Below are 20,499 nucleotides of genomic sequence, written 5' to 3'. Positions count from 1 at the left end.
AAATTGAACTAAGGATATGACCACAGACTGTCATGAAAAATTACTTTGAATGTTTTTTTCCAAAATCACTTATGGATCTAAACTGACTTTTTCTACAAATCAATAAAAAAAATAGTAACAGAAAAATGGGCAAAGGACAGACAATTCAGAGATGAAATACAAATGTTCAGTAAACATATAAAGATATTTAAGTTCACAAGTAATACGAAAAATTCAAATTCAGATGGGACCCCTTTTATTCACCCGTCAGATTAGCAAAAAAAAAAAAAAAAAAAAAAAAAAGGGAGAATATCCAGTGTTGGTAGGGTGTGGGGAAATGAATGTCATCACTGCAGGATGACTGGAGTATAAGCTGGCACAACTTTTTCGAAGGCAATTAAAATTTTATATCTAAATAGCCTTCACCCCAACAATCCCATTTCTAGATAACTATTCTATAGACATAAATGACCAGGCTCACAAAAATGCATGTACAAGGGTATTCATTGCAGCAATGCAAGTAACAAGAAAACTGGACATAATCTAAACATCCTTCAATAGGGGCATTATTAAACTGTGATACATTCATACTATGGAATACTATGCAGGAGTTTAAATGAACGGGGTAACCCTCTATGTACTGGGAAGGAAAGAAATCTAAGACATATCATGAAACGAAGGAATCCAGTTGCAGGATGTTACTTACGTAAAAAAAGGTAAGAAAAACACACAAACCTATTTTGCTATCTGTAAGTATGTATGTACTCAAACGTATGGAAAAGAGTCTGCAAGGATTAATACTAAACTCAAAGTAGTGGGTGGGGGATTAGGGCACAAGGAGGGTTTTCACTATACCTGTTATTTCATTGTTATCTATTGAGAATATAATCATGTATTACTTGTATAATGGAAAGTAAGTTTAAATTGTCTCTTACTGATTTTAAAGAGGTCCTGCCAAATTTAATTTTTAAAATAAACACAGAATTTCAATCATCAGGTTGCTTTGGGATACGGAAGGGGAAATACCTTTTCTCACAGGTATTGACCTCAAAATTCTGGACCAAGAAGGATCTTACAATGCAGTTAACTTTTTGTATTCATATTTGGGGAGAGTATACTCACAGCTTCTCAGTCCAGCGGTATGCCTTCCATATACTTTCATCAATGTAAGAAATAGAGTTTCCTTGGAAATTTCTGTGAAGAAACACAGTTCATATCCTTGAATAGGTAGGAAAAGAATGTAGAGAATAAGGAAAAGAATCATGGCCACCGTGTGGGGAATATTCAAATGCAGAAAAGACCAGCTTTCTAATTCCCACAGCTTATCAGCTTCCCGGTGTGCACAATTAATAAAAACATACTGTGAGGCCACTGGCACAAACAATGAGGCATCTCCTCAGAACCTGAACTTCCTATCTGTCCAATTTCTTGGATACATAATGCCAATTACTTTTTTTCCACAATCACTTATGTGTCCAAAATGACTCCTACAAATCGATGAGAAAAATGGCAAACATTTATCAATATCAGCAAATGAATATAAAGAAATCCTATGCTAGGCAACACCAAAGCTTTGGCTCAGTGCCCTCAGAATCTGTCCAGGTGTTAGAAGGATACGGGCAATTAGAAATTAGAGGGACTAATACGAAAATATCTCTTAAGCATATTGCATAGGGCAAAGCACGAGTTACTGAGCAAGGAGTAAAGTTATTACCTCATTAGGGGAACAAAATGCAAAGGAAAGAGCTCGGAAGGAAGGACACACATCAAAACAGTAACAGGAGTTACCTTATTGGTGGTAGGGAAGGTGGGGTGGAATTTTCACATTTTATCCTATATACTTCTGTGACATTTCTTTTTTTAAACAGTGAGAATGTATCCATGAATTAGACATGTTTAAGAGAAGCTGTTAAACGCCTGAGGTTCAGTTTGAACCACTAACTCAGTGGATGACTTTGAATCTTTAGCTTTAGCTTTGTCCTCTTCCCCCAGCAACAATGTAACTGTTCAGTTTATATGCACATTTTTCACGCGAGTCAGAAATAAGTCAAAACGGATACCTGTCTGCCCATCTGCCTGAGGGACATTTCCACTCAAACAGAGCCTTCTGGTTGCTTTATGCTCACCAATAAAAGATGCCTAAGACTGAACTCATCTCCCTCAAACTGACTCTGCTTGCCAACTGCTGGATTTCCACCTGTTATACCACCATCATTCTGCCCATCAACACATGTGATTTGTCTCTTTCCTGTACTACAATCCCCCAACTCTAGGCAATTACTACATCTTGTCAGTTTTTCCTCTGTAGTACTCTCAGGATTTTCTTTCTACTTCCATCACAACCACTCTAATTTGGCCCCTTCTCACTTTACTCCTAGATTTTGCTAAAGCACTCTATTTGGACTCCCTGAATCAAGCTTTCCTCTCTAGATCGCTCTACATATGAAATCTAAAATCAGCCTCTTGTTTTAATCATTTGTCTCTCTTGCTTGAAAACTTGCATGGCTCCCCATATCTCAGAGCGTTAACTTTCAAACCCCCATTGCCGATAGCCAAGGCTTTTCATAATCCTATCTTTCATTGTTGCCTAACCCAATTCTTTACAGCCAGACTAATCTATTAAATTCTGATCATCCCTGCAGTCACACCTTTGCCTAGACTGTACTGTCTATTATTTTTCTGACAAATCACAGCCAATCTTTAAGTCCCAGCTAAAGATTTAGCTTATCCATGCTGCATTCCGTGACCTCCACACCCCTGTGATTACAGGTTCTGGTGAATTACAGCACCTATCTGTATTTCTCTTAATACTTAATTATATATTACCTCCCTTTTAAGGCATATCCCCTTTCTCCCCACTTGTCATTGTCATGTTCTGGAGACAATGCCATAGACTTCTGTGGCTCCCACAGTACTTAGCCCTGGGTTGGGCACAAAATGGGTGCTACATGTAGAAAGCCAGGGGACAAAGATGAGTTCTAGATATAACTGAGGGATTGAATAATAATAATAGCTAACACTAAAATATATGCTAGGCACTGATAGAAGACCTTTACCTATATTAACTCATCTAAATCTCCCAATGAGATTGGAGTCATTGGGAGATTTAGGAGTCATAGGAGTCATCCTGTGAGAGGATGACTACCATAATCCCCATTTTACAGATGAGGAAATTGAGTCATAAAGCTAATAAATGACAGACCTGGGTTCAAACCCAGGTAGTCTGGCTCCGGAATCTCTACTCTTAACCACTTTGTTGTATTACCTACCACCAATGAGATGGGGAGAGGGACATGTCGCTGTAAAGAGGATGGAGTAAAGAGGGGAGAAGCGTAGATGTTAAGGAATTAAAGAATGGGGTAAAAAAATGGAGAAGGAGAAAATAAGGGCAATTAAAAGTAAAAGACTGGAGGAGAGGGAAAAATAGTAAGAAGGAGAATGAAGACAAGGAATCATTGACAAACAAAAGGTGGAAACAGAAAGCCAGTCAATGTGGGTTGGGGAGATAAGGAGGACCCAGGAAGGCCTGAAGAAAGGCTGCCATGTCAGGCAGGATGCAGAGAACAAATGAGGAAAGGCGATTCTTACATGATGGTGAAGGTGCCGTTGTAGGCGTTAGGCTCTGGCTCAGGCACTCTGTGGAGCTTCTGCTTTGGGCTGAGACCAACACACGACAGTGTCTCAGTTTTGCAGGTACAGAGCTCACATATGCTGATGTTTGTGGTGGCATTCTGTTCTGGCCGCTTCTTTTCTGGGGTATATTTTACACCAGGAAGACCAGTGGATACCGAATACTGAGTCGAAGGAACTGTCTCAGATGGCCTTGGTTGCTGAGGTAGGTTAACTCCCAGGTCCCCAGGTGGAACTGTGACTTGAGTCAGGTTTGGCTGTGCAAGTGTCACCTCAGGGTGTTTTGGAGGGGGAGCTGTAGTCTGCTGCAGGGCTGTAGAATGTTCAGACTCTGTAGTAGGTTCTGGAGTTGTGGTAAGCCCCTGGTCTAAAGGTTGAACTCTGACACTGGGTGATGTTGGAGGCTCAGTGTGATCCTGATCTGGTGCTGGAACTATTGGGTTCTGATATACTGGAGGCTGAGCTACAAAAACCTCCTTAGGTGGTTCTGGAGGCTGGGTTAAGGTCTCCTGCATGGTTGGAGAAGGTTCATCCTCCTTAGTGGGTTCGGGCCTTATGGTCAGTTCAAGGTCCAAAGGTTGAATTGTGACCTCAGTCAAGGTTGGATGCTGAGCCTCAACTTGCTCTGGATTTGGAAATGTCACCTCGGGGTATGTTGGTTGAGTTGGGGCTCCCTGCTGAACTGGAAAAGGTTCAACATTTTCAGTGGGGGTTGGCTGCTGATCTGAAACCTCTTGCTGGACTGACATAGGTTCCAACTGCTCAGGGGACACTGTAGACTGAGCCGAGGTTTCTTGTTGGGGTGGAGAAGTTTCAACCTCATTAGTGAACGCTGGAGTTACGATAAGTGCAAGACCCACAGGTTTAACAGTGACATCGGGCCGCTGCAGAAGCTGAGCTTGATCCTGACCTAGAGGAGAAACTGTTGTCACATGATGCTCCGGAGAGAAAACTACAGTCACATTAGAGAGCTCTGGAGACTGAGTTGGAGAGGATTCAACCTCACCAGGAGACTGTGGATGCTGAGCTCTGGCTTCCTGCTGAGGTGGAGAAGGTACAACCTCAGGAGCCTGTGGATGCTGATCTGGAGTCTCCTGCTGGGTTGTGGCAGGTGTAAGTTCTTCTCCAGGATGCTCTGGATACTGAGCTGGGGTCTCCTCTTGTACTGAAGGTTTGTTATGTGGCCCGGCTTCTGGAGATTGGGCTGAAGCCTCCTGTTGAACTGCCAAAGGTTCAACCTCCTCAGGTGGCTGTGAAGGCAGCGTGGGGGCCTCATGCTGGGTTGTAGAAAATTCTGCATTAGTAAGGGGCACTGAGGCCTGAGCTGAAGGCTTCTGCTGATTTGGAGAAGGTCCCACCTCTGGCGTGGGTTCTTTTGTTATGGTAAGCTCCACATCTGCAGGTTTGACAGCGACACTGGATAAGTTTGAATGCTCAGCATGATGGTGACTTGGAGGTGAAACTGTCATTTCGAGATGCTCTGGAGGTTGAGCTGGCTGTTCCTGTTGAGTTGGAGAAGGTTCCACCTCCCCTGAAGAAGGCTCTGGAGGCGGAGCTGGTTGCTCCCGCTCACGTGAAGGCTCAACCTCTCCAGGAGGCTCTGGAGGCTTAGCTAAGGTCTCTTGTTGGGTTGGAGAAGATTCTCTCCCCTCAGGATGCTCAAGAGGTGGAGCCAGGGCCTCCTGCTGAGCTGTAGGAAGTTCAGCTTCCGTAGTGGGCTCTGGAGTGATGGTAAGTTCCAAATCCAGAGGTTGAAGTGTAACACTGGGCAAGTTTGAATGAGCGTGACGCTGAACGCCAGGTAGAGATGCTACCTCATCACTCACTGGAATTTGAAGTACATACTCAGTAGGGAACCCTGGAGTCTCAGTTGGGGCCTCTTGATGGAGTAGAGAAGGTTCAACCTCCTCAGGGAGCTCTGGAGGCTGAGATGGGGCCCGCTGCTGGACTGGCGGAGGTTCAACCTCCTCAGGGCTCTCTGGAGGCTGAGATGGTGTCTCCTGCTGGACTGGAGAAGGTTCAACCTCTTTAGTGACCTGTGGAGCTATGGTAAGTGCCAGATCCAGAGGTTTAACAGTGACATGGTACAAGTTTGACTGCTGAGCTTCATTTACCCCATGATGTGCTACTGGTTGAACTACAACCTCCTTAAGTGTCTCCAAAGTCTGGGCTAGGGCCTCCTGAGGACTTGAAGTTTCTAGTTCCTCAGGGGCCTCTGAAGGCTGAGATGGAGCCTCCTGATGAAGTGGAGGTGGTTCTACCTCTTCAGTGGGCTCTGGATGCTGAGCCTGGGCCTCTGCCTGGGGTGAAAAAGATTCAGCCTCCTCAGGGGTCTGTGGATGCTGAGCAGGGGCCTCTTGCTGGGGTAAAGATTCAGCCTCCTCAGTGCGCTCTGGATGACGAGTTTGGGCCTCCTGCTGGGATGGAGAAATTTCAGCTTCCTCAGGGGGCTCTGGAGGTTCATCTGGGCTCCCCAGAAAATCTGTAGGTAGCCTCTCCTCAGGATAAAAGGCATCCATACTGGGATCTAAATAATCACCCTGCAACTGTTGTTCTAGACCCTGAGTTTTTTTTTCAAATTGGCCTGTAGTTCCAACAACTTTGGCAAGCCGTTGATGCTGAACTAGATCTTTCTTCAGGTTTGGGGGTGAAACAATAAACTTCACTGGTTTTGAGCTCTTACTACCTAGAGGTGGAACAAGTATTTCAAATGATTGGTGACCTGCAGCCTGATCTAGACCTATGTTTTTAGTCTTACTTTTGTGTCGAGAAGGCAGAACCAAGGCCTGATTCTGATTCCAATCCAGCACTGGAACTTCCTCTGGGAGCTTTTGATGTTGGGTTTGCTTGTTATTCAGATCCTGATGTGGAACAGCAAACTGATCTGGCCCTGTAGGCAGCTCTCCAACCGAATCCGTGTCCGGGTATGGAACCTCAGTCTCAGTCAACTCCTGATGAGGCGGGGCCAACATCTGGACTGGAGACGAGGACGTCAAGTAATTAAAGCCCCCGGCTTCTGCCAGGGGTGTAAGGGCATGGGGCAATTTGGGAGGGGGGTCTGAGGCGTATGAAGACCAAGCCTCGGTCAGCCACGCGGGGTTGGGTGTCACCTGGACGGGGTCCAGGGCCCACTCCGGAGGCTGAACTGCCAGGACTACTAGCCACAGTTGTTGCCACGTGAGGAAGAGCCGTGGCAACCAAAGGCGCAGCCGGGACATAACACGCGGCGGCTCCCAGGCGCAGTGACCCAGGCCACTGAGGAGCTGGAGCCACATCCTGCGTCCGAGCTGAACTGCTATGCCAGCGCCGACGCGAGGGCTCACGTCAGCAACCGCGCGCCCCTCCCCCGCCTAACGTCCCACCCGTTATTTATGACGTGTTTAGTTCCGCCACCACCATTATTAGGTTCGTGGGGAGATCCAACGCGCGCCACCAGAGTGGGCCTTTTTCCCAGAGTCCCCAGGGCGCAAGCCATCCTTCCCCTTGCCAAGGCGACAATTACCTCCTGCCGGGCCCTCTTCCCAAGCCCTCCCTGCCCTCCCTGGCCCCAAACAATGAGGCGGGATTTGGGCTGCAGACCCGAGTGGCCCCAAACTCCAGCGGCCCAGGGGTGGCGGGGGGTTGGGAAGGATGCAGAGCTTCCCAGGGAAACCACAGGACCTGGCATTCTGGGAAATTCAAAAGTGCTAGTCCAGTTCTGGCAATGTGAACTCTTCCTCCTCAAAGCTCAAGTCTGAGAGGCATTCTTCCCCGCTTTGGCCACACGGCTGACAAGAAAAGTAGCTGACCTGCAAAATGAGCACCAGTTAGGGTGGCGGGAGGGGAACACACCTTACAGTTATTCTCAAATGTTGCCATTTCCTCCAAACTCTCAGTATTCACGTCTCATTATTAATTCACCACTCTATTATTAGCCGTTACCACTGAATCAGTGATGACTCCAGAACTTCTGTAGGAGGGGTTTGGGGCAGGTGAGCAATTCATTCTGGGAAAGAGAGTCTAAAACCAAGTGAATGGCCCTTTACATTAGCATGGGAAAACTTCCCCCATCCCACCTTGTCTCAACAGAGCCATTAATCTAGAAAAAAACTACAGTGTCACTTTTCAGAGGTCTACCCTGTGTGCACACACGGAGAAGACACTTAGAATGTTCAAGTCAGCACGTTAAGTAATTTTCTTGAAATACTCTAACTAGCGCCCAGTTTACTTTCTTCACAGTCCTTTTCGTAATCTATTTAATTTTAGTCCTTTTTAATTGTCTGGTACACCTTTAACACCTAAACCGCAAGAGAGAAGGAGCTTCATCTTATTCCCAGTGCCTAGCACATAATGGTTTCTAAATGGAACTGATTCCAAGATTGGCCTCATTTAGGAATGGATCTGTTGTTATAACCAGGTTTCCGAAATCTTTAGTATCAATACGGAATCCTTTCCTCTCACATTTCACAGGAAGTCAGACTTCTTAAAGCCCAAACATGGATATGTTTGAAGTTTCCTTGACTGATTTAAATTGAATTAAATTAATTATTTTGTACAGGAAAAACTTTCAAAATTTTTACATTTTTCAGAACATAACCACCTTTTCTTTCTCTACTTTCTTCCCTTCAAAACAAACTTTGCAACATTGGGGTGAGTTAAGTAATCAGAAATCTAGCCCCAAATTAAGCTCTCAATGACATGAAACACATTTTTTGCTCCTTTTTAATACAAATCCTATATGCAGTACATTAATGTTTTCTTTTAGCAATTACATTGACAACTTAATCCCTAATTCGAGGCATCCATATAATTGATTTACAGAAAGGTTCTTCTGCAAAACATTTAACACAAGATATATATGAGATGCTGAGATCTGGGTAATACACCTTACTTGAAAGGCATGAATAGTTTTTAAACACTGTAGCATAATCACACTTAAGGCCATAGTTACTTTGTTCCCAAATCCCTGCAATTCTATTTGAGGGGAGTCCTAAAAGGCCTGTGTCTTCTCCTGTGTCCACAACTGTAGACGTACACTGATGGCCCTCAATCCTGCTCTCCAAACTTCAAATAAGGGGCCAGAGACAAGGCTCGGGACTTGGAGGAGTCCTAGAAATTCCCTGCCTCAAAAGCAGTTTCAGAGTTTCACATTTTCCGAAGGATGACAGAGCTGAGTAGACATGCCAGAGTCTTCCAAATCCTGCTGGTTGTTTTGAATTACGGCTACACTGGCTGTGTACCCCTTGAGTTTTTATCTCCACATACTTGAATTAAACCCTGTAGTTCCTCTTCGGTTCTAGCATCATCTGTGACCTCTTCACAGGGTCTATATGCCACAGCTATTTTACCACTTTCTGAAATAAAGTTAACAAGGATCAATTCAGAAGTTTTCTTGTTCTAAAACTTCCTGTATACAACGGTAGCACCCAATAATTAGACATTCTTTTGATTTCTAAAAGCAGAAAATAAGAGCATTTTCCTAGAAGTTCCCTCATCTGACACTTCAGTTTTTATCATCATTATTTGTGAAAAAATATATAAGAAGTGTCAACTTTGGTTCAAAAACCTTTCTGATCTTAGAAATAAGAACTAAGGAATAACGACAAAGGAATGAAAAGCTGTGGAAACAAAAATGTTCAATCACAAGACAAGTAAATAGGAAGGCATTAGGTGGGGGTCAAAGTGAGTTCAAACCTGGGATAGACACCACTGGACTATAATAGATACTTCATATTAGAAGCAAGGCAAGTGCCTACCCCTTGGGACCAAAATTCTACCAGAAACAATGAACAAAGCTTTGGAGACACAGACAGAGAGAGAGAGCATTTGAACACTCTACTGGCAGAAACTGGCCCATGTGCCTTTTGGACAATACAGCTTTCCTCAAGGCAAGCTAGAGCCACCAGGCTTTTTCGTCCAAGGAGTTTTGAGTACATATAAGGAATACCTTTGCATATTAGGGACAAACAACCCAGACATTTAGTTTGGTTCTTAAAGGTTGTTACCCAGAGTTGACAGCTGATGGAGATTCTGCCTGATGACCAGGGAAGTCAAACTTCACTGGAAGGACTGCCCAGCCTGGAAGGCCAAGACCAATCCACGGTCAACTCTTACAAGCAAATAAGGTCTCTGACAACTTAGCTAGGATTTCTCAGTCTCTACGCCTGCAGGGCTGTGAAGCAGGGGGGCAATTCTGTTCCGGGAGTCTACTAATCATAGAGTTTCCTTTGGGCACAGCCTGTCACATTCTCACCGCTGTATAACTCGATAGGGAACACAATCAACGCTATTCAGTAGCATGACCACTTTCAAGGCTCACAAAAACGTAGCCGATTATTATGTAAGAATCATATTCACCCAATATATCAGAAATGAAAACTGAAATTAAATTGATTCCAAAAACATAATCTAATAAACTCTTCAACAAGAAAACAACAACGATAATAATAATAGTCAATATATTTTGTCTGCTTACTATGTTTCAGGCATAGTTCTAAGCTTTTTACATTCATCGTCTCATTTACTCTTACAATATCCCCCATTAGGTGATGAGCTGAATTACTAACCCTATTTGCAGATAAAGAAATTGCAGCTTAGAGATATTAAATACCTTCAGATGTCTCCGGCTAGAAAAACCTAAAATTGCAACAACAACAACAACAACAAAATCTAAGAGACAAAGTTAGGACTCAAACACAGGTGTCCAAGGCTTATAATCACTGCACTATTCTGTATGATAAGCAAGCAACTGAGGAAGAACGGGACCAAACACTTTCTGTATGAACTGAGGCAAGTCATTCTACATCTCAACACTGGGGACAATAATAGTTGCTGTCGTTTTTCTCATAAATGCCACAAAGAACAAATTTAAGACTGCTGCTGTGAAAGCATCTGGTGAATGAAAGAATATGTAATGTTTTAGATAACCATTACTTTCATCCAATTAACTTTTCAAATAAGTTTCTTTGCTCACTGAAACTGAAGCACTTCAAGGACAGTCAAAAAGGTCTTACCTAAAACCACAATCAGCAGTTTCTGGAATGCATCTGTCATAGCCTTCTGAATAGCAAGCTTCTGGGTTACCTTCCTTTTCATAAGGAATGATAATGACCCTAAATCCAACCAAAACAGATGAATTTAAAATGCCTATCATCTGAATAACTGATTTCTAGGTTATATGTTTAAAACTAAAAAAGCATGTGTGATTCTTAGCTCACTACCTTAGTGATTAAGGGCAGGCACAACACTGGGGTACAGCTGAATGTCTCTGTTGTAGGTATACCCTGGCATGGCACAGTTTCACTGCTCAGATCTATTCTGGAAGTTCCTAAAATACTAACTAGACGGGAAATGCAAACCAAGGACGTGGCACAAACCTCATATTACTCACAGATTTCAAATGGACAAGCTGAGGCTACACTGCTACAGACCCTGCTCTCCTGTGCGTAAAGGGCTGGATTCATACAGTGAGATAGATTTGGTGGTAGTGCAGATGATCTGGCCTCTCCTCAACCATCACCCACTCAGGTGGATGGTGGAGCCTCCTCTACTCCATTCGCTAACAGCCCTGCCTCTGACTTAAAACCCTAAGCCCAAGTGCCATGGATTGTAGGAAAAAACTCAGTACCAATCGGAATCCCCTTTCTAGGGATCTACATTTACTTTTTCCGCTCAGGCCCTTCTATAGGAGGCAAAGGACTGAACATTTACACAAGAGTTTATTTCAATCTTTAGACAATGATTTTGTTGGGATAACTGAAGGCCAGAAGACATCTGTATTTGAAGGACTATTTTAGCACAAAACAAATTATTAACCAAAAACAAAAAACAAAAACAAAAACTAACTGATTTTCCCTCCTCCTAAGCTTCTTGGCAGGCAGTCAGTTCTAAAATTCTGAAGTTTAAGGTGCTGTCAGGTATCGCCTAAGATAAAAACCTATATTGTCAGGCAGAAAAATTCTGCCCAGGGCTTTAGTTGCTTAGAAAAGGTGATGATGTATCTGAAAAGTTGAGCTTCAGAAAGAAAGGAAAAAAGAGCAATCCCACTCCCTCACCTCCCCCCACACACACATACTGGAAAACAGACCTTCCTCCAACTTATCCAAAGGTTCCTTCCTCAGCCATGCCAACTCCAGGGCTCCTGCACTCGTGGGAGGGCAACACCACCTCTGAAGCACAGAAGAACTTCAGGCTATTGCTTCTGAAGTGGTGTCACAATATCTTCATCTTCCCTTTCTTCAAGGTTAGAAAGATCCTGAAGCTGTTAGGATTTTGAATGAAAGGCTAGACTTCCAAATATTCTGTTGTTAGAAATTAAAACTAAACTCCAGCAATCCCAGGTAATAGTTGAGGTATGCTATAGCTTCAAAATCAAGTGAGACTTGCAAATGAATGACTAGATATGGACAACTCTTTTTTATTATATACCATACAAATACTGGAGAAAATTACGGACACCACCATCCAAGTCATTGAGAGTATCACTAATTCTAGGTGGCAGGCCAATGCTCAGATACTTCCGTGTGGAAGCCTCTCACATCTCCTCCCCATAGCCCTGTTCCATTCTTCTCTCTAAAGTCTAGGAGTTCAATGTTGAAAGGAGTCTGGTTAGTCAAAGAAAATCTACAGAGTTTACCTTGATGATCCTTTTTGACCACCCATTGAAACCAAAGTAGTAATTTGCCAATTCTTGGCATCTGGAGCTGTTTGGGGCAAGCGTATTATGTTGAACCGCCTTATGTCTGGTGCCGAGACGAACCTGAAGACATAAAAGACCTAAAAATATCACAACCCTACATGGAGACTTATTTTGGATATACCTGAGATTTATCAATACCAATTTCATAGAGTGGTTGTGAAGATTAAGTAGGACATTTTAAGCAATGAGTTCACAGTGAGCCCTAAATAAATGTTATTTATTATTTTTAAGTCAGTACTTTTCTGCATCATTTCCAGGGCCCCTGATTAACCGGAAGGTTCCCTGACCTCTGGTGGTGAAAGTGATGATGAAAGCAAGCAAGGAAGCCCAGCAGAAGCCTGTTATGGGGCTGGGGGTAAGCAAAGGAAGTGAACTGTTTTAGTCGTCTCATCCTGTAGCTCCTGCTTGAGAATATGACCTGAAGAGGAGATAAGATGGACCTGCCACTGAATTAGGACCTTAATCTGTAGCACCCCCTCCCCAAGTTACTAACCCCTGTTAGAAGAGGGAATACGTATACCTCGATGAATGTAAATAAAGCAACCAAAAGAATTAGAGGTTCATCTGCATTAACAAGCTTCTTTGAGAGTGCAAATAATTCCAGTCTTAACTCTCTAAATAACTTACATAGTACTGTGGAGTTTTTACATCACTAGTTCTTTCTTAAATGTCTATTTCCATTTTGAACAGGGTGCAGTATGTAAATATAGTCATAAACATTCAAATAATACAAATAAAGTCAAAGCATTGTTAATTCTTTATTGATGTGTTTGTGCATCTTCCTCTGTCACTACTTTATGAGCTCCTTAAGTGCTTGAAGGAACCATATATTATTCTTTCCTTGTTACCAGAAACAAGCATACATCTTGGCACATAATAGAGGAGGGATGGTCTGTTGACTGAGTGAATGAATGAGTACATAAGAAAATGAAATTACTTTCTCCAACTGAAGCTGCCTGCTGGGAAGGAGAAATGAAGACTAATTTTTAAATGCTGAGTGTCGCAACGTTTAAAACAGGGAAGCTAGGCCCTGTATGGTGAGTCATAATGGAGCTGTCCTGGACAATTAGGAAGCTTCAGAAGGGCTCTGAGCCCCTGGGTAGTAGAGACAGTTGACATCTGGGATAACCTTGCCACAGTTCTTGCTGGCAAACATTTCCCTTCGTGCTACTGAGAAAAACTCAGATACATTAGGCTTTTCCTTCATTTTATTTGAAGATGTTATTCTCTTGTCTGTATTTATAAAAAATACAGGGGAAAAAAGATAAGAAGTATATATGCCTGCTAATGAATAAAAGAAGACGTAATTGGAACTTCCCTGCTGGTGCAGTGGTTAAGACTCCGTGCTCCCAATGCAGGGGGCCCGGGTTCGATCCCTGGTCAGGGAACTAGGCCTCACGTGCATGCTGCAACTAAGAGTTTGCACGCCACAGTTAAGGAGCCTGCGAGCCACAACTAAAGGAGCCTGCCTGCTGCAACTGGGGAGCCCACGTGCCGCAACTGGGGAGCCCTTGAGCCGCAACTAAGGAGCCCGCCTGCTGCAACTAAGACCCGGTGCAACCAAATAAATAAATAAATAAAATTTAAAGAGAACGCATAATTAAAGTAGGTAACAATTTCGGGGGTGTGGGTAGTAAACTAAGGCTCTGCATTAAATAAAGAAATCGAATACGAATGCCCTTTCCTCTCAACTCTATAGTGACTTGTAGAACATTTTCCTCATTACTCTATCAGTGACGGGCTTTATGCTGTGACAATCTCAGAACCTAAGCTTATGGAACGGTCTTAATGTCCAATATAAGAAAAGAACTCATTACTCACAACTGATACCAAGTAACTGTTTCATAATCTTTCCAGGACCATCCGTAATATCTGAGGGGTTATGTGAAATGGTCGCAGGGTCCACAAATTAAAGAATGTCTGACACGAAATCATTTCAATCCCAGGGAGTACAGCCAGGATTGAAGAGGGTGTTAAACAGGGTACAGAAGTGGGAGGTAGTGTACCTGGAGTCACATCTGAGGAGAGTTCTCAGATTCAATAAAGGTGAAATCAGTGAGTAAAGACATAGGGGTGAGACTAGGCAGCAAGGTCAGTAGGAAGTAGCCAGAGCAAGAAGCCAAGCAGAGAAGACACACAATTATAAAGTGAAAGGTCTGGGAAATCGAAGCCTCACCCACTTATTCAGAGGCATTGAAAAGGTCCTTGAAAAAGGAATGGTGGCTGAATGGAGGCACATAATGAAATGTTAATTCTGGGGAAGTAAAATTGGATGGCATGTTAATATGGAATAAGGTTTCTACAACGCACTAAAGAATATTTTAACCATCTTCTGGAATCTGAAGGGAGTTCTGAATAGGCAATTTGAGAGTGATGATGATGATGAAGCCTCCTTTATGTTACATCTGACAAAAGTTTGTCAAGCTCGGGACTTCCCTGGTGGGACAGTGGTTAAGAGTCCGCCTGCCAATGCAGGGGACACGGGTTCGATCCCTGGTCCGGGAAGATCCCACATGCCGCAGAGCAACTAAGCCCGTGTGCCACAACTACCGAGCCTGTGCTCTAGAGCCCGTGAGCCACAACTACTGAAGCCCGCGTGCCTAGAACCCGTGCTCCGCAACAAGAGAAGCCATCGCGATGAGAAGCCCACGCACCGCAACGAAGAGCAACCCCCGCTCGCCGCAACTAGACAAAGCCGGCGCGCAGCAACAAGACCCAACGCAGCCAAAAATAAATAAATTAATTAATTAATTAACTTAAAAAAACAATTTGTCAACCTCACACATTTAAAATCCACATAAAAGTAAATATAAGGAAGACTCTTGTGAAGATTTCTTAAATTAAGGGGCAGCGTAAAATGACATGGGGTTTAACATCAGTTCAGTTTGGGTTTGGCCTCTAGTTTCCACATTTACTGTCATAAACCTTAAGTAAGTCACTTAACCATCCTGAGGTCGAGTTTCTTCAACTAAAAAAAAGAAAGAAAGAACTGGGGAACTGGGGGATCAGTGGAGCAGTGCATCTGAGAGCATTCTGTACACCACAGTGCTGTACAAACGTTGGCCTTTTATTATTTTTTTTCCCCGCCTTGGGATCTTAGTTCCCGGACCAGGGATTGAACCCGGGCCCTCAGCAGTGAAAGTCCTAACCACTGGACCGCCAGGGAATTCCCGATGGCCTATTAGTTTTAAATTCAGCACTTCATCCCAGTAGAGCGAGGAATTCCACACTTGGACCCACCTTCACTGGAGATGTCTGAAAAAGCTGCTTCTGGTCGCATGCCTTTTGGGCTCTGTGGGCATCCCTTGCTGAATAAACCTCGATGATGGCATAGAACACAGGACCGGCCACTGCTGCGTTTGGGAAGACTCGGACCGAATACAGAAGGCCAAACTGGGAGAAGACTGTGAACAGAGAATGCTGTAGGGTGGGCCCATGCTAAGTAAGTGCAGGAAATTTCACGTCCAGGAAGCCAAACCGCCCGTTCCTTTCTATTCCCCCAGCCCTTCGCCGCAGGCAACTGTGGTGATCGTGCAACTCCAAACACTTCTCATTTCAGGAACAGGTTTCCCTCTGAAATCCTAAGCTTCGAGAAGCATTAGGAGGCAATGCCGGCTGTTGGGAACTATCTCTCAAAAATCTGTGGGGGCGAGCTGACTACTCAGGTCGGCTCTAGAACTAAGATTCCTCTCAGCAGAGACCACAGGCAGATGAGGTGCTGAAGCAGTACCCCGGGGCGCCCAGTTACTGAGGCGCGAGGTGGCTTCCTCCACCCCTCCCTCTGCCCCGGCTCGGCTCACTTGCAAGGCCTCGGCCGTGGGTCCAGAGCTCAGCTCCCACACCAGCAAGATTTTGTCACCCACGATGGGAACCGCAAAAGGTACCAACGCCACCATCGTACCTTCACTGCGCGTGCGCGGCTCGGGGCGCCTGCGCACGTGCTGTTTATAACGGAAACCTGAGGGGGGGAGCCAGTTTGTTGGGAGTGGGACGAGGGCGGTGCTCGGACCTCTCCCTCACCCCTCCCACTCCGGGCTTGTCTCTGCCTCTAGGTCTCCTTCCACAGGTGGCACTGTCACTATATAATCACGTGGAATCATGCAGCCCTGGGCCTGTGCTGGGGGAGGCAGGAGGTGGGTAGGTTTGGTGCTGGGCTGAGCTGGAGGGAGGCGAGCAGCACACAGCTGACCCGCAGTGGGGTCAGGAGAGGCCAGGGCCTGAGGAGGGCCGTCTTGGGCAATGGCTGCTCTCACACATTCTTCTTTACCCTGTCTTTCTGGCACCTCCCTGCTAGTTATCCAACGGTTGGGATTTTTTTTTAAAGAAAAAAAACAACCCAATGGGAATTTTCCACCAGCTTGAAATGGTGGAGAACCCCCTACCTTGGTACACAGGGTACACATCTGTACATGAGTTTGAGAAGATGGGAGAAAAGTCAGGCCTTGGCTCCACAGTGGAGGGAGGCCCAGTGATCCAAATATTCTGGCAACCCCAATGACCGTACGAGAGGGGCCAGAAGTAGATGATCCTCTATGGGCAGGAGGTCGAGCATGTTGTAAATAACTGGTACTTGATGAACCAGGAGAGAGAGCACCAGAATAAATTGCTATTTGATTTACTCATCTATGCCCCTTGAGGATGGTATGTTTTCCAGTTCCCAGGGACTGATGATACTGGGGAAACAAGGGAGGGAAGCCCCTCTTCATCCTTCTACTCATCCTCCTTTGCCCACGTTTCCTCTTGTGGAAGTACTGGCTACCATGAGGGATTCTAGTTTCAGCTCTGCTTCTTCTTGCAGGCCCCTGTTATTGGTATATAAATATTCAACTATTTACATTTTAATTCCTTACCACCTGGTTAGACTTGGTTATGAATTTATACACTTTAATATAAGAAAAATAAGTATTTTACAAGCAATGCTGAGAAGCCGATATTAAAAAACAAAATTTGCAGGTGGCTTGAGGCAGCACAGGGCTCACTCTGTGGCTGTCTCGTGTGCGGTCTCACTTTCCTCACCCGCCTCTTCATCAACCCAATATGCAGCCAGAAGCTTCTCTGCTGGGGCTTTGATGACTTCCCTGGGGTAAGAAGAATAATGCCAAGGCTTTTACTTTGGAAAGGAACAATGATAGTTTTCATTATTTCCTCATTTTAGATGAGAATTTTAAATTGTCCCCTACCATTTACGGTACATCCTTATAGAAGTACATCTCATCCTCATCAGAAGACTCCCTGTCGTGTAGCTTTTGTGCCATGTTTTCCTTGCGTGTGGCGTTGAGAGGCCTATACATATCCCTAAGCCAAAGTGGCCGCCTTCTCCCGAAAAAGCCCTCCTGGAACACAGAAAGGGAAATATTAATTCAGCATCTCCCCTGCTTTCTCTGGCCACAGTACTATATCCCCTTCAAATTTACCTGACTCTCACTTTCCCCTGAGCTTCTCTTACGCAGCAGAAATCGAAAAAAGCCCCTTGGAGGAAAACACACACAGTTAGTGTTACATGTCATTTTTCATCTCTCTCACAATGTGTTATCTCTGGTCTTATTAGGACTAAATGGGTACCTCAGTCCATAATCACAATGAGCAAAATCACCACAGACCCGGGATCTTGAAAATCATTCCATGCATGCTGGCCTTCCAGAAGTTCTCTGTGTCTGTCCAAAATGGCCCCCCCGTGTCTCCGGGGAGACCTTTGCATGTGGCTTAGCATGGAGTATAGGCAGGATTTGCAGCCCCGTTCACCTTTCTTGGCCCTTGGCCAAGTGCCCTCGTGCAGTGAAAACACTGCAGAGCGGCGCTGGGCAGAAACACGTTACTCTCTAGATGCGCTTCACACCAGTCCGCTACGGACTTAGTCGCACATGCAGCATTTGCTGGGGGTGTGGCTGTGGGGAGAAGGTGCTTTTATTTTCCTGGCTGCTCTATCCTATCCTATAAGTTGAATCACACCAAGTAAACACCTGAACCCAACTAGCAAAGTTACCTATAGCTCTCTGACTTTCATACTGCAGGCTGTCACTGAGGTGTCAGTGAATTGCGCAATCAGTTTAAAGGCCATGACCAGCAGGGAAACACGAAATACTCTTTTTGAATACAAATAGAATAGAAGAAAATCAGAGTGCACAATAAGTTTGTTTCAGAAACTACTTATGCCCATATAGTATGTGTATACTGAATTGTGACATAAAACGGAGCTCACAGCCCAAGCACAGTGTGATCAGTAGAGAAGTCCTCAGTGGAAAGGGACCCTCTTCTTTTTGATAATCACTAGCAGTGTGACCATGGGGCAAGATACTTTCCCTTTCTCTTTCTCCATTTCCTTATTATAAAAGGAAGAGACAAACTACTGTCTAAAGTTTCTCCCGGTTAAAGTTCTATGAGGTTTGGATAAAGGGAATAGAGAGTAGGGGCCTGAAAAACAGTAGGGTGAGAAGGGAAGTTTTCTTGCCACTTTACAGAAGGGACTCATATGTGCTACCTTTCGTCAGCTTTGAGGGAGGCCAGCCCCGAAATCCCCAACCATGTGGCCCTCCCTACCCCAGAGCCTCCTAGAAGGCCTCTGGCATGGCCTGATGCCTAGGAACCAGGCACCAGGCCAGCAGGAACAAGTGCAACCAAAACCTCTCCCCGTCCACCCTCTTTCCTTAAAGGACTAGTGAAAGCAGATGAATCTGTGCCAGTCCTGTTCTAACTCAGCTTGGGCTGGGGAGCTAATTCTGCTGATAAATAAATTAGGGTAAACCATTAGGGTAATTAAACATTCTTCCTGCCTTTGGTGAGGAAATTGAAATAGGTGAGTTCTAAGTTCTCCTCTAGTTGTAAAATTCTGCTTTAAAAGACCAATATTTACCTTCTGCTTCTTTTCTTATCTTCCCCTTTTGCAATTCGATGAGAATAAATCTGTTTTGAAAGAAAACATGATCATGATTATCCATTACAACTATTTCCAAATCCTTATTCATTCAATTTGACTTTAAATCTTATCTACCCAGTGAGATGATAACTTTTTTAAGGAAAGGAATTCTACCCTGTTTAATAATCCTTTGCCTCTTCCACAGTACCTAACTTAGGGTCTTGCATGCAGCTGGCGATATATTTTATTGACTGTTTTAGATAACGTTCAACAGATCGTTCCTAATAAAAACTCTTAGAAGTAGGAAAAGAAAAGAAAAGTATCTAGCAGAAACCTAAGCCTTGTTTTAGAGTCAACAACAAGAGCAGGATGCCCATCATTACTGCTACTATCGATCAATGTGGAGGAGGTCTTAATCAGTACGAAAAGAAAAACGAAGTATTGGAAAGGAAGAGACAAACACATTTGCATATGAAATGAGGGACCTAAAAAGACCAAAAGAATCAACCGAAATTTTATTGGAAGTAACATGAGTAAGATGGCTACATACAAAATCAAGAGATCAACATATAAGCCTCAATAGCTTTCCCATATAACAGAAATAACTCACTAAAAAACAGAAGAAACATCCCGTTTACTATCTCAATAAAAATGCATAAAGTACCTAGGAATAAACTTAACCAAAAATTTGTAAGACCTATGTGATGAAAATATTAAAACTTTTCTGAAGGACATTAAGAAGAAGTACTACATGGCATGAGATACCATCCTCCTAGAATGTTGTAAAGAGGTCAATTCTCATCAAATTAACCTACAAATTCAATGCAATCCATTTATATCCAAAATAATTTTTAAATAAAACCTGGCCAGCTGACATTTGGTAGAGAATATGTGTAAGAATAGATATGAAACATTTATATTAACATATTTGTATGGAAATATGTATGGAAATATGTTAATATAAATGTTTCAGACATTACATGAAATTTCTAAAAATCTTATATGTTCTGGTATAATGTTATAAGTAATAATCCTAGTTATTACTTTAAAATGTATATCTCAGAAATAACTAATTTTCTTGTCAACTGCATTATTATGAACTTTCATCAAATCTTTAACCGTGGTCATTTTTAAGTCTTTTGTCATTTACAGACAGTTCTGGGTGTACTCTGATGATTTTGCAAATATGTTCCTATAAAAGGGTTTCATCTTCAAGAAATTCATGGAAAAGACTCTGACAAGTACAGGTTTCTGGTAACTGACTGTACTGCTGAACTGAATGAATAAGCATTTTCAGAACTCTAATGAAAAACTGATGAACTCATAAAAGTGCTAACAAAAGATCAAGATGAAGAAAAAA

At 43.6% G+C, this 20,499-nt stretch overlaps 2 protein-coding genes and 1 pseudogene across 7 annotated transcripts in view; all 3 read right to left on the bottom strand.

The window, feature by feature from the left end:
- LOC137754316 (leucine-rich repeat-containing protein 37A3-like) overlaps positions 1-7,290 on the bottom strand; it is a 43,596-nt gene extending 36,306 nt beyond the window's left edge. For all 5 annotated transcript variants that reach the window (XM_068529864.1, XM_068529860.1, XM_068529861.1 and 2 more), the window contains exons 1-2: positions 3,568-7,290; positions 1,102-1,173 (exon numbers count right to left, since the gene is read on the bottom strand). In XM_068529864.1, coding sequence (XP_068385965.1) covers positions 1,102-1,173; positions 3,568-6,884 — 3,389 coding nt within the window. In that variant the 5' untranslated portion in view covers positions 6,885-7,290. The remainder of the gene's footprint in view (positions 1-1,101; positions 1,174-3,567) is intronic.
- LOC137754319 (RAD52 motif-containing protein 1-like) lies at positions 6,508-16,576 on the bottom strand (annotated as a pseudogene).
- A 573-nt stretch (positions 16,577-17,149) lies between these two features.
- The window catches only part of LOC137754314 (leucine-rich repeat-containing protein 37A3-like), a 44,700-nt gene continuing 41,350 nt past the window's right edge, over positions 17,150-20,499 (bottom strand). For both annotated transcript variants that reach the window (XM_068529857.1, XM_068529856.1), the window contains 4 exons: positions 19,137-19,186; positions 17,701-17,755; positions 17,467-17,619; positions 17,150-17,364 (listed from right to left, as the gene is read on the bottom strand). In XM_068529857.1, the coding sequence (XP_068385958.1) occupies positions 17,470-17,619; positions 17,701-17,755; positions 19,137-19,186 (255 nt within the window). In that variant the 3' untranslated portion in view covers positions 17,150-17,364; positions 17,467-17,469. The remainder of the gene's footprint in view (positions 17,365-17,466; positions 17,620-17,700; positions 17,756-19,136; positions 19,187-20,499) is intronic.

This window comes from Eschrichtius robustus, chromosome 20, assembly GCF_028021215.1.
Source record: "Eschrichtius robustus isolate mEscRob2 chromosome 20, mEscRob2.pri, whole genome shotgun sequence".
Lineage (NCBI taxonomy): Eukaryota > Metazoa > Chordata > Mammalia > Artiodactyla > Eschrichtiidae > Eschrichtius > Eschrichtius robustus.
The sequence above is the reverse complement of the archived record's forward strand: the minus strand, read 5'-3'. Positions and strand labels throughout refer to the sequence as shown.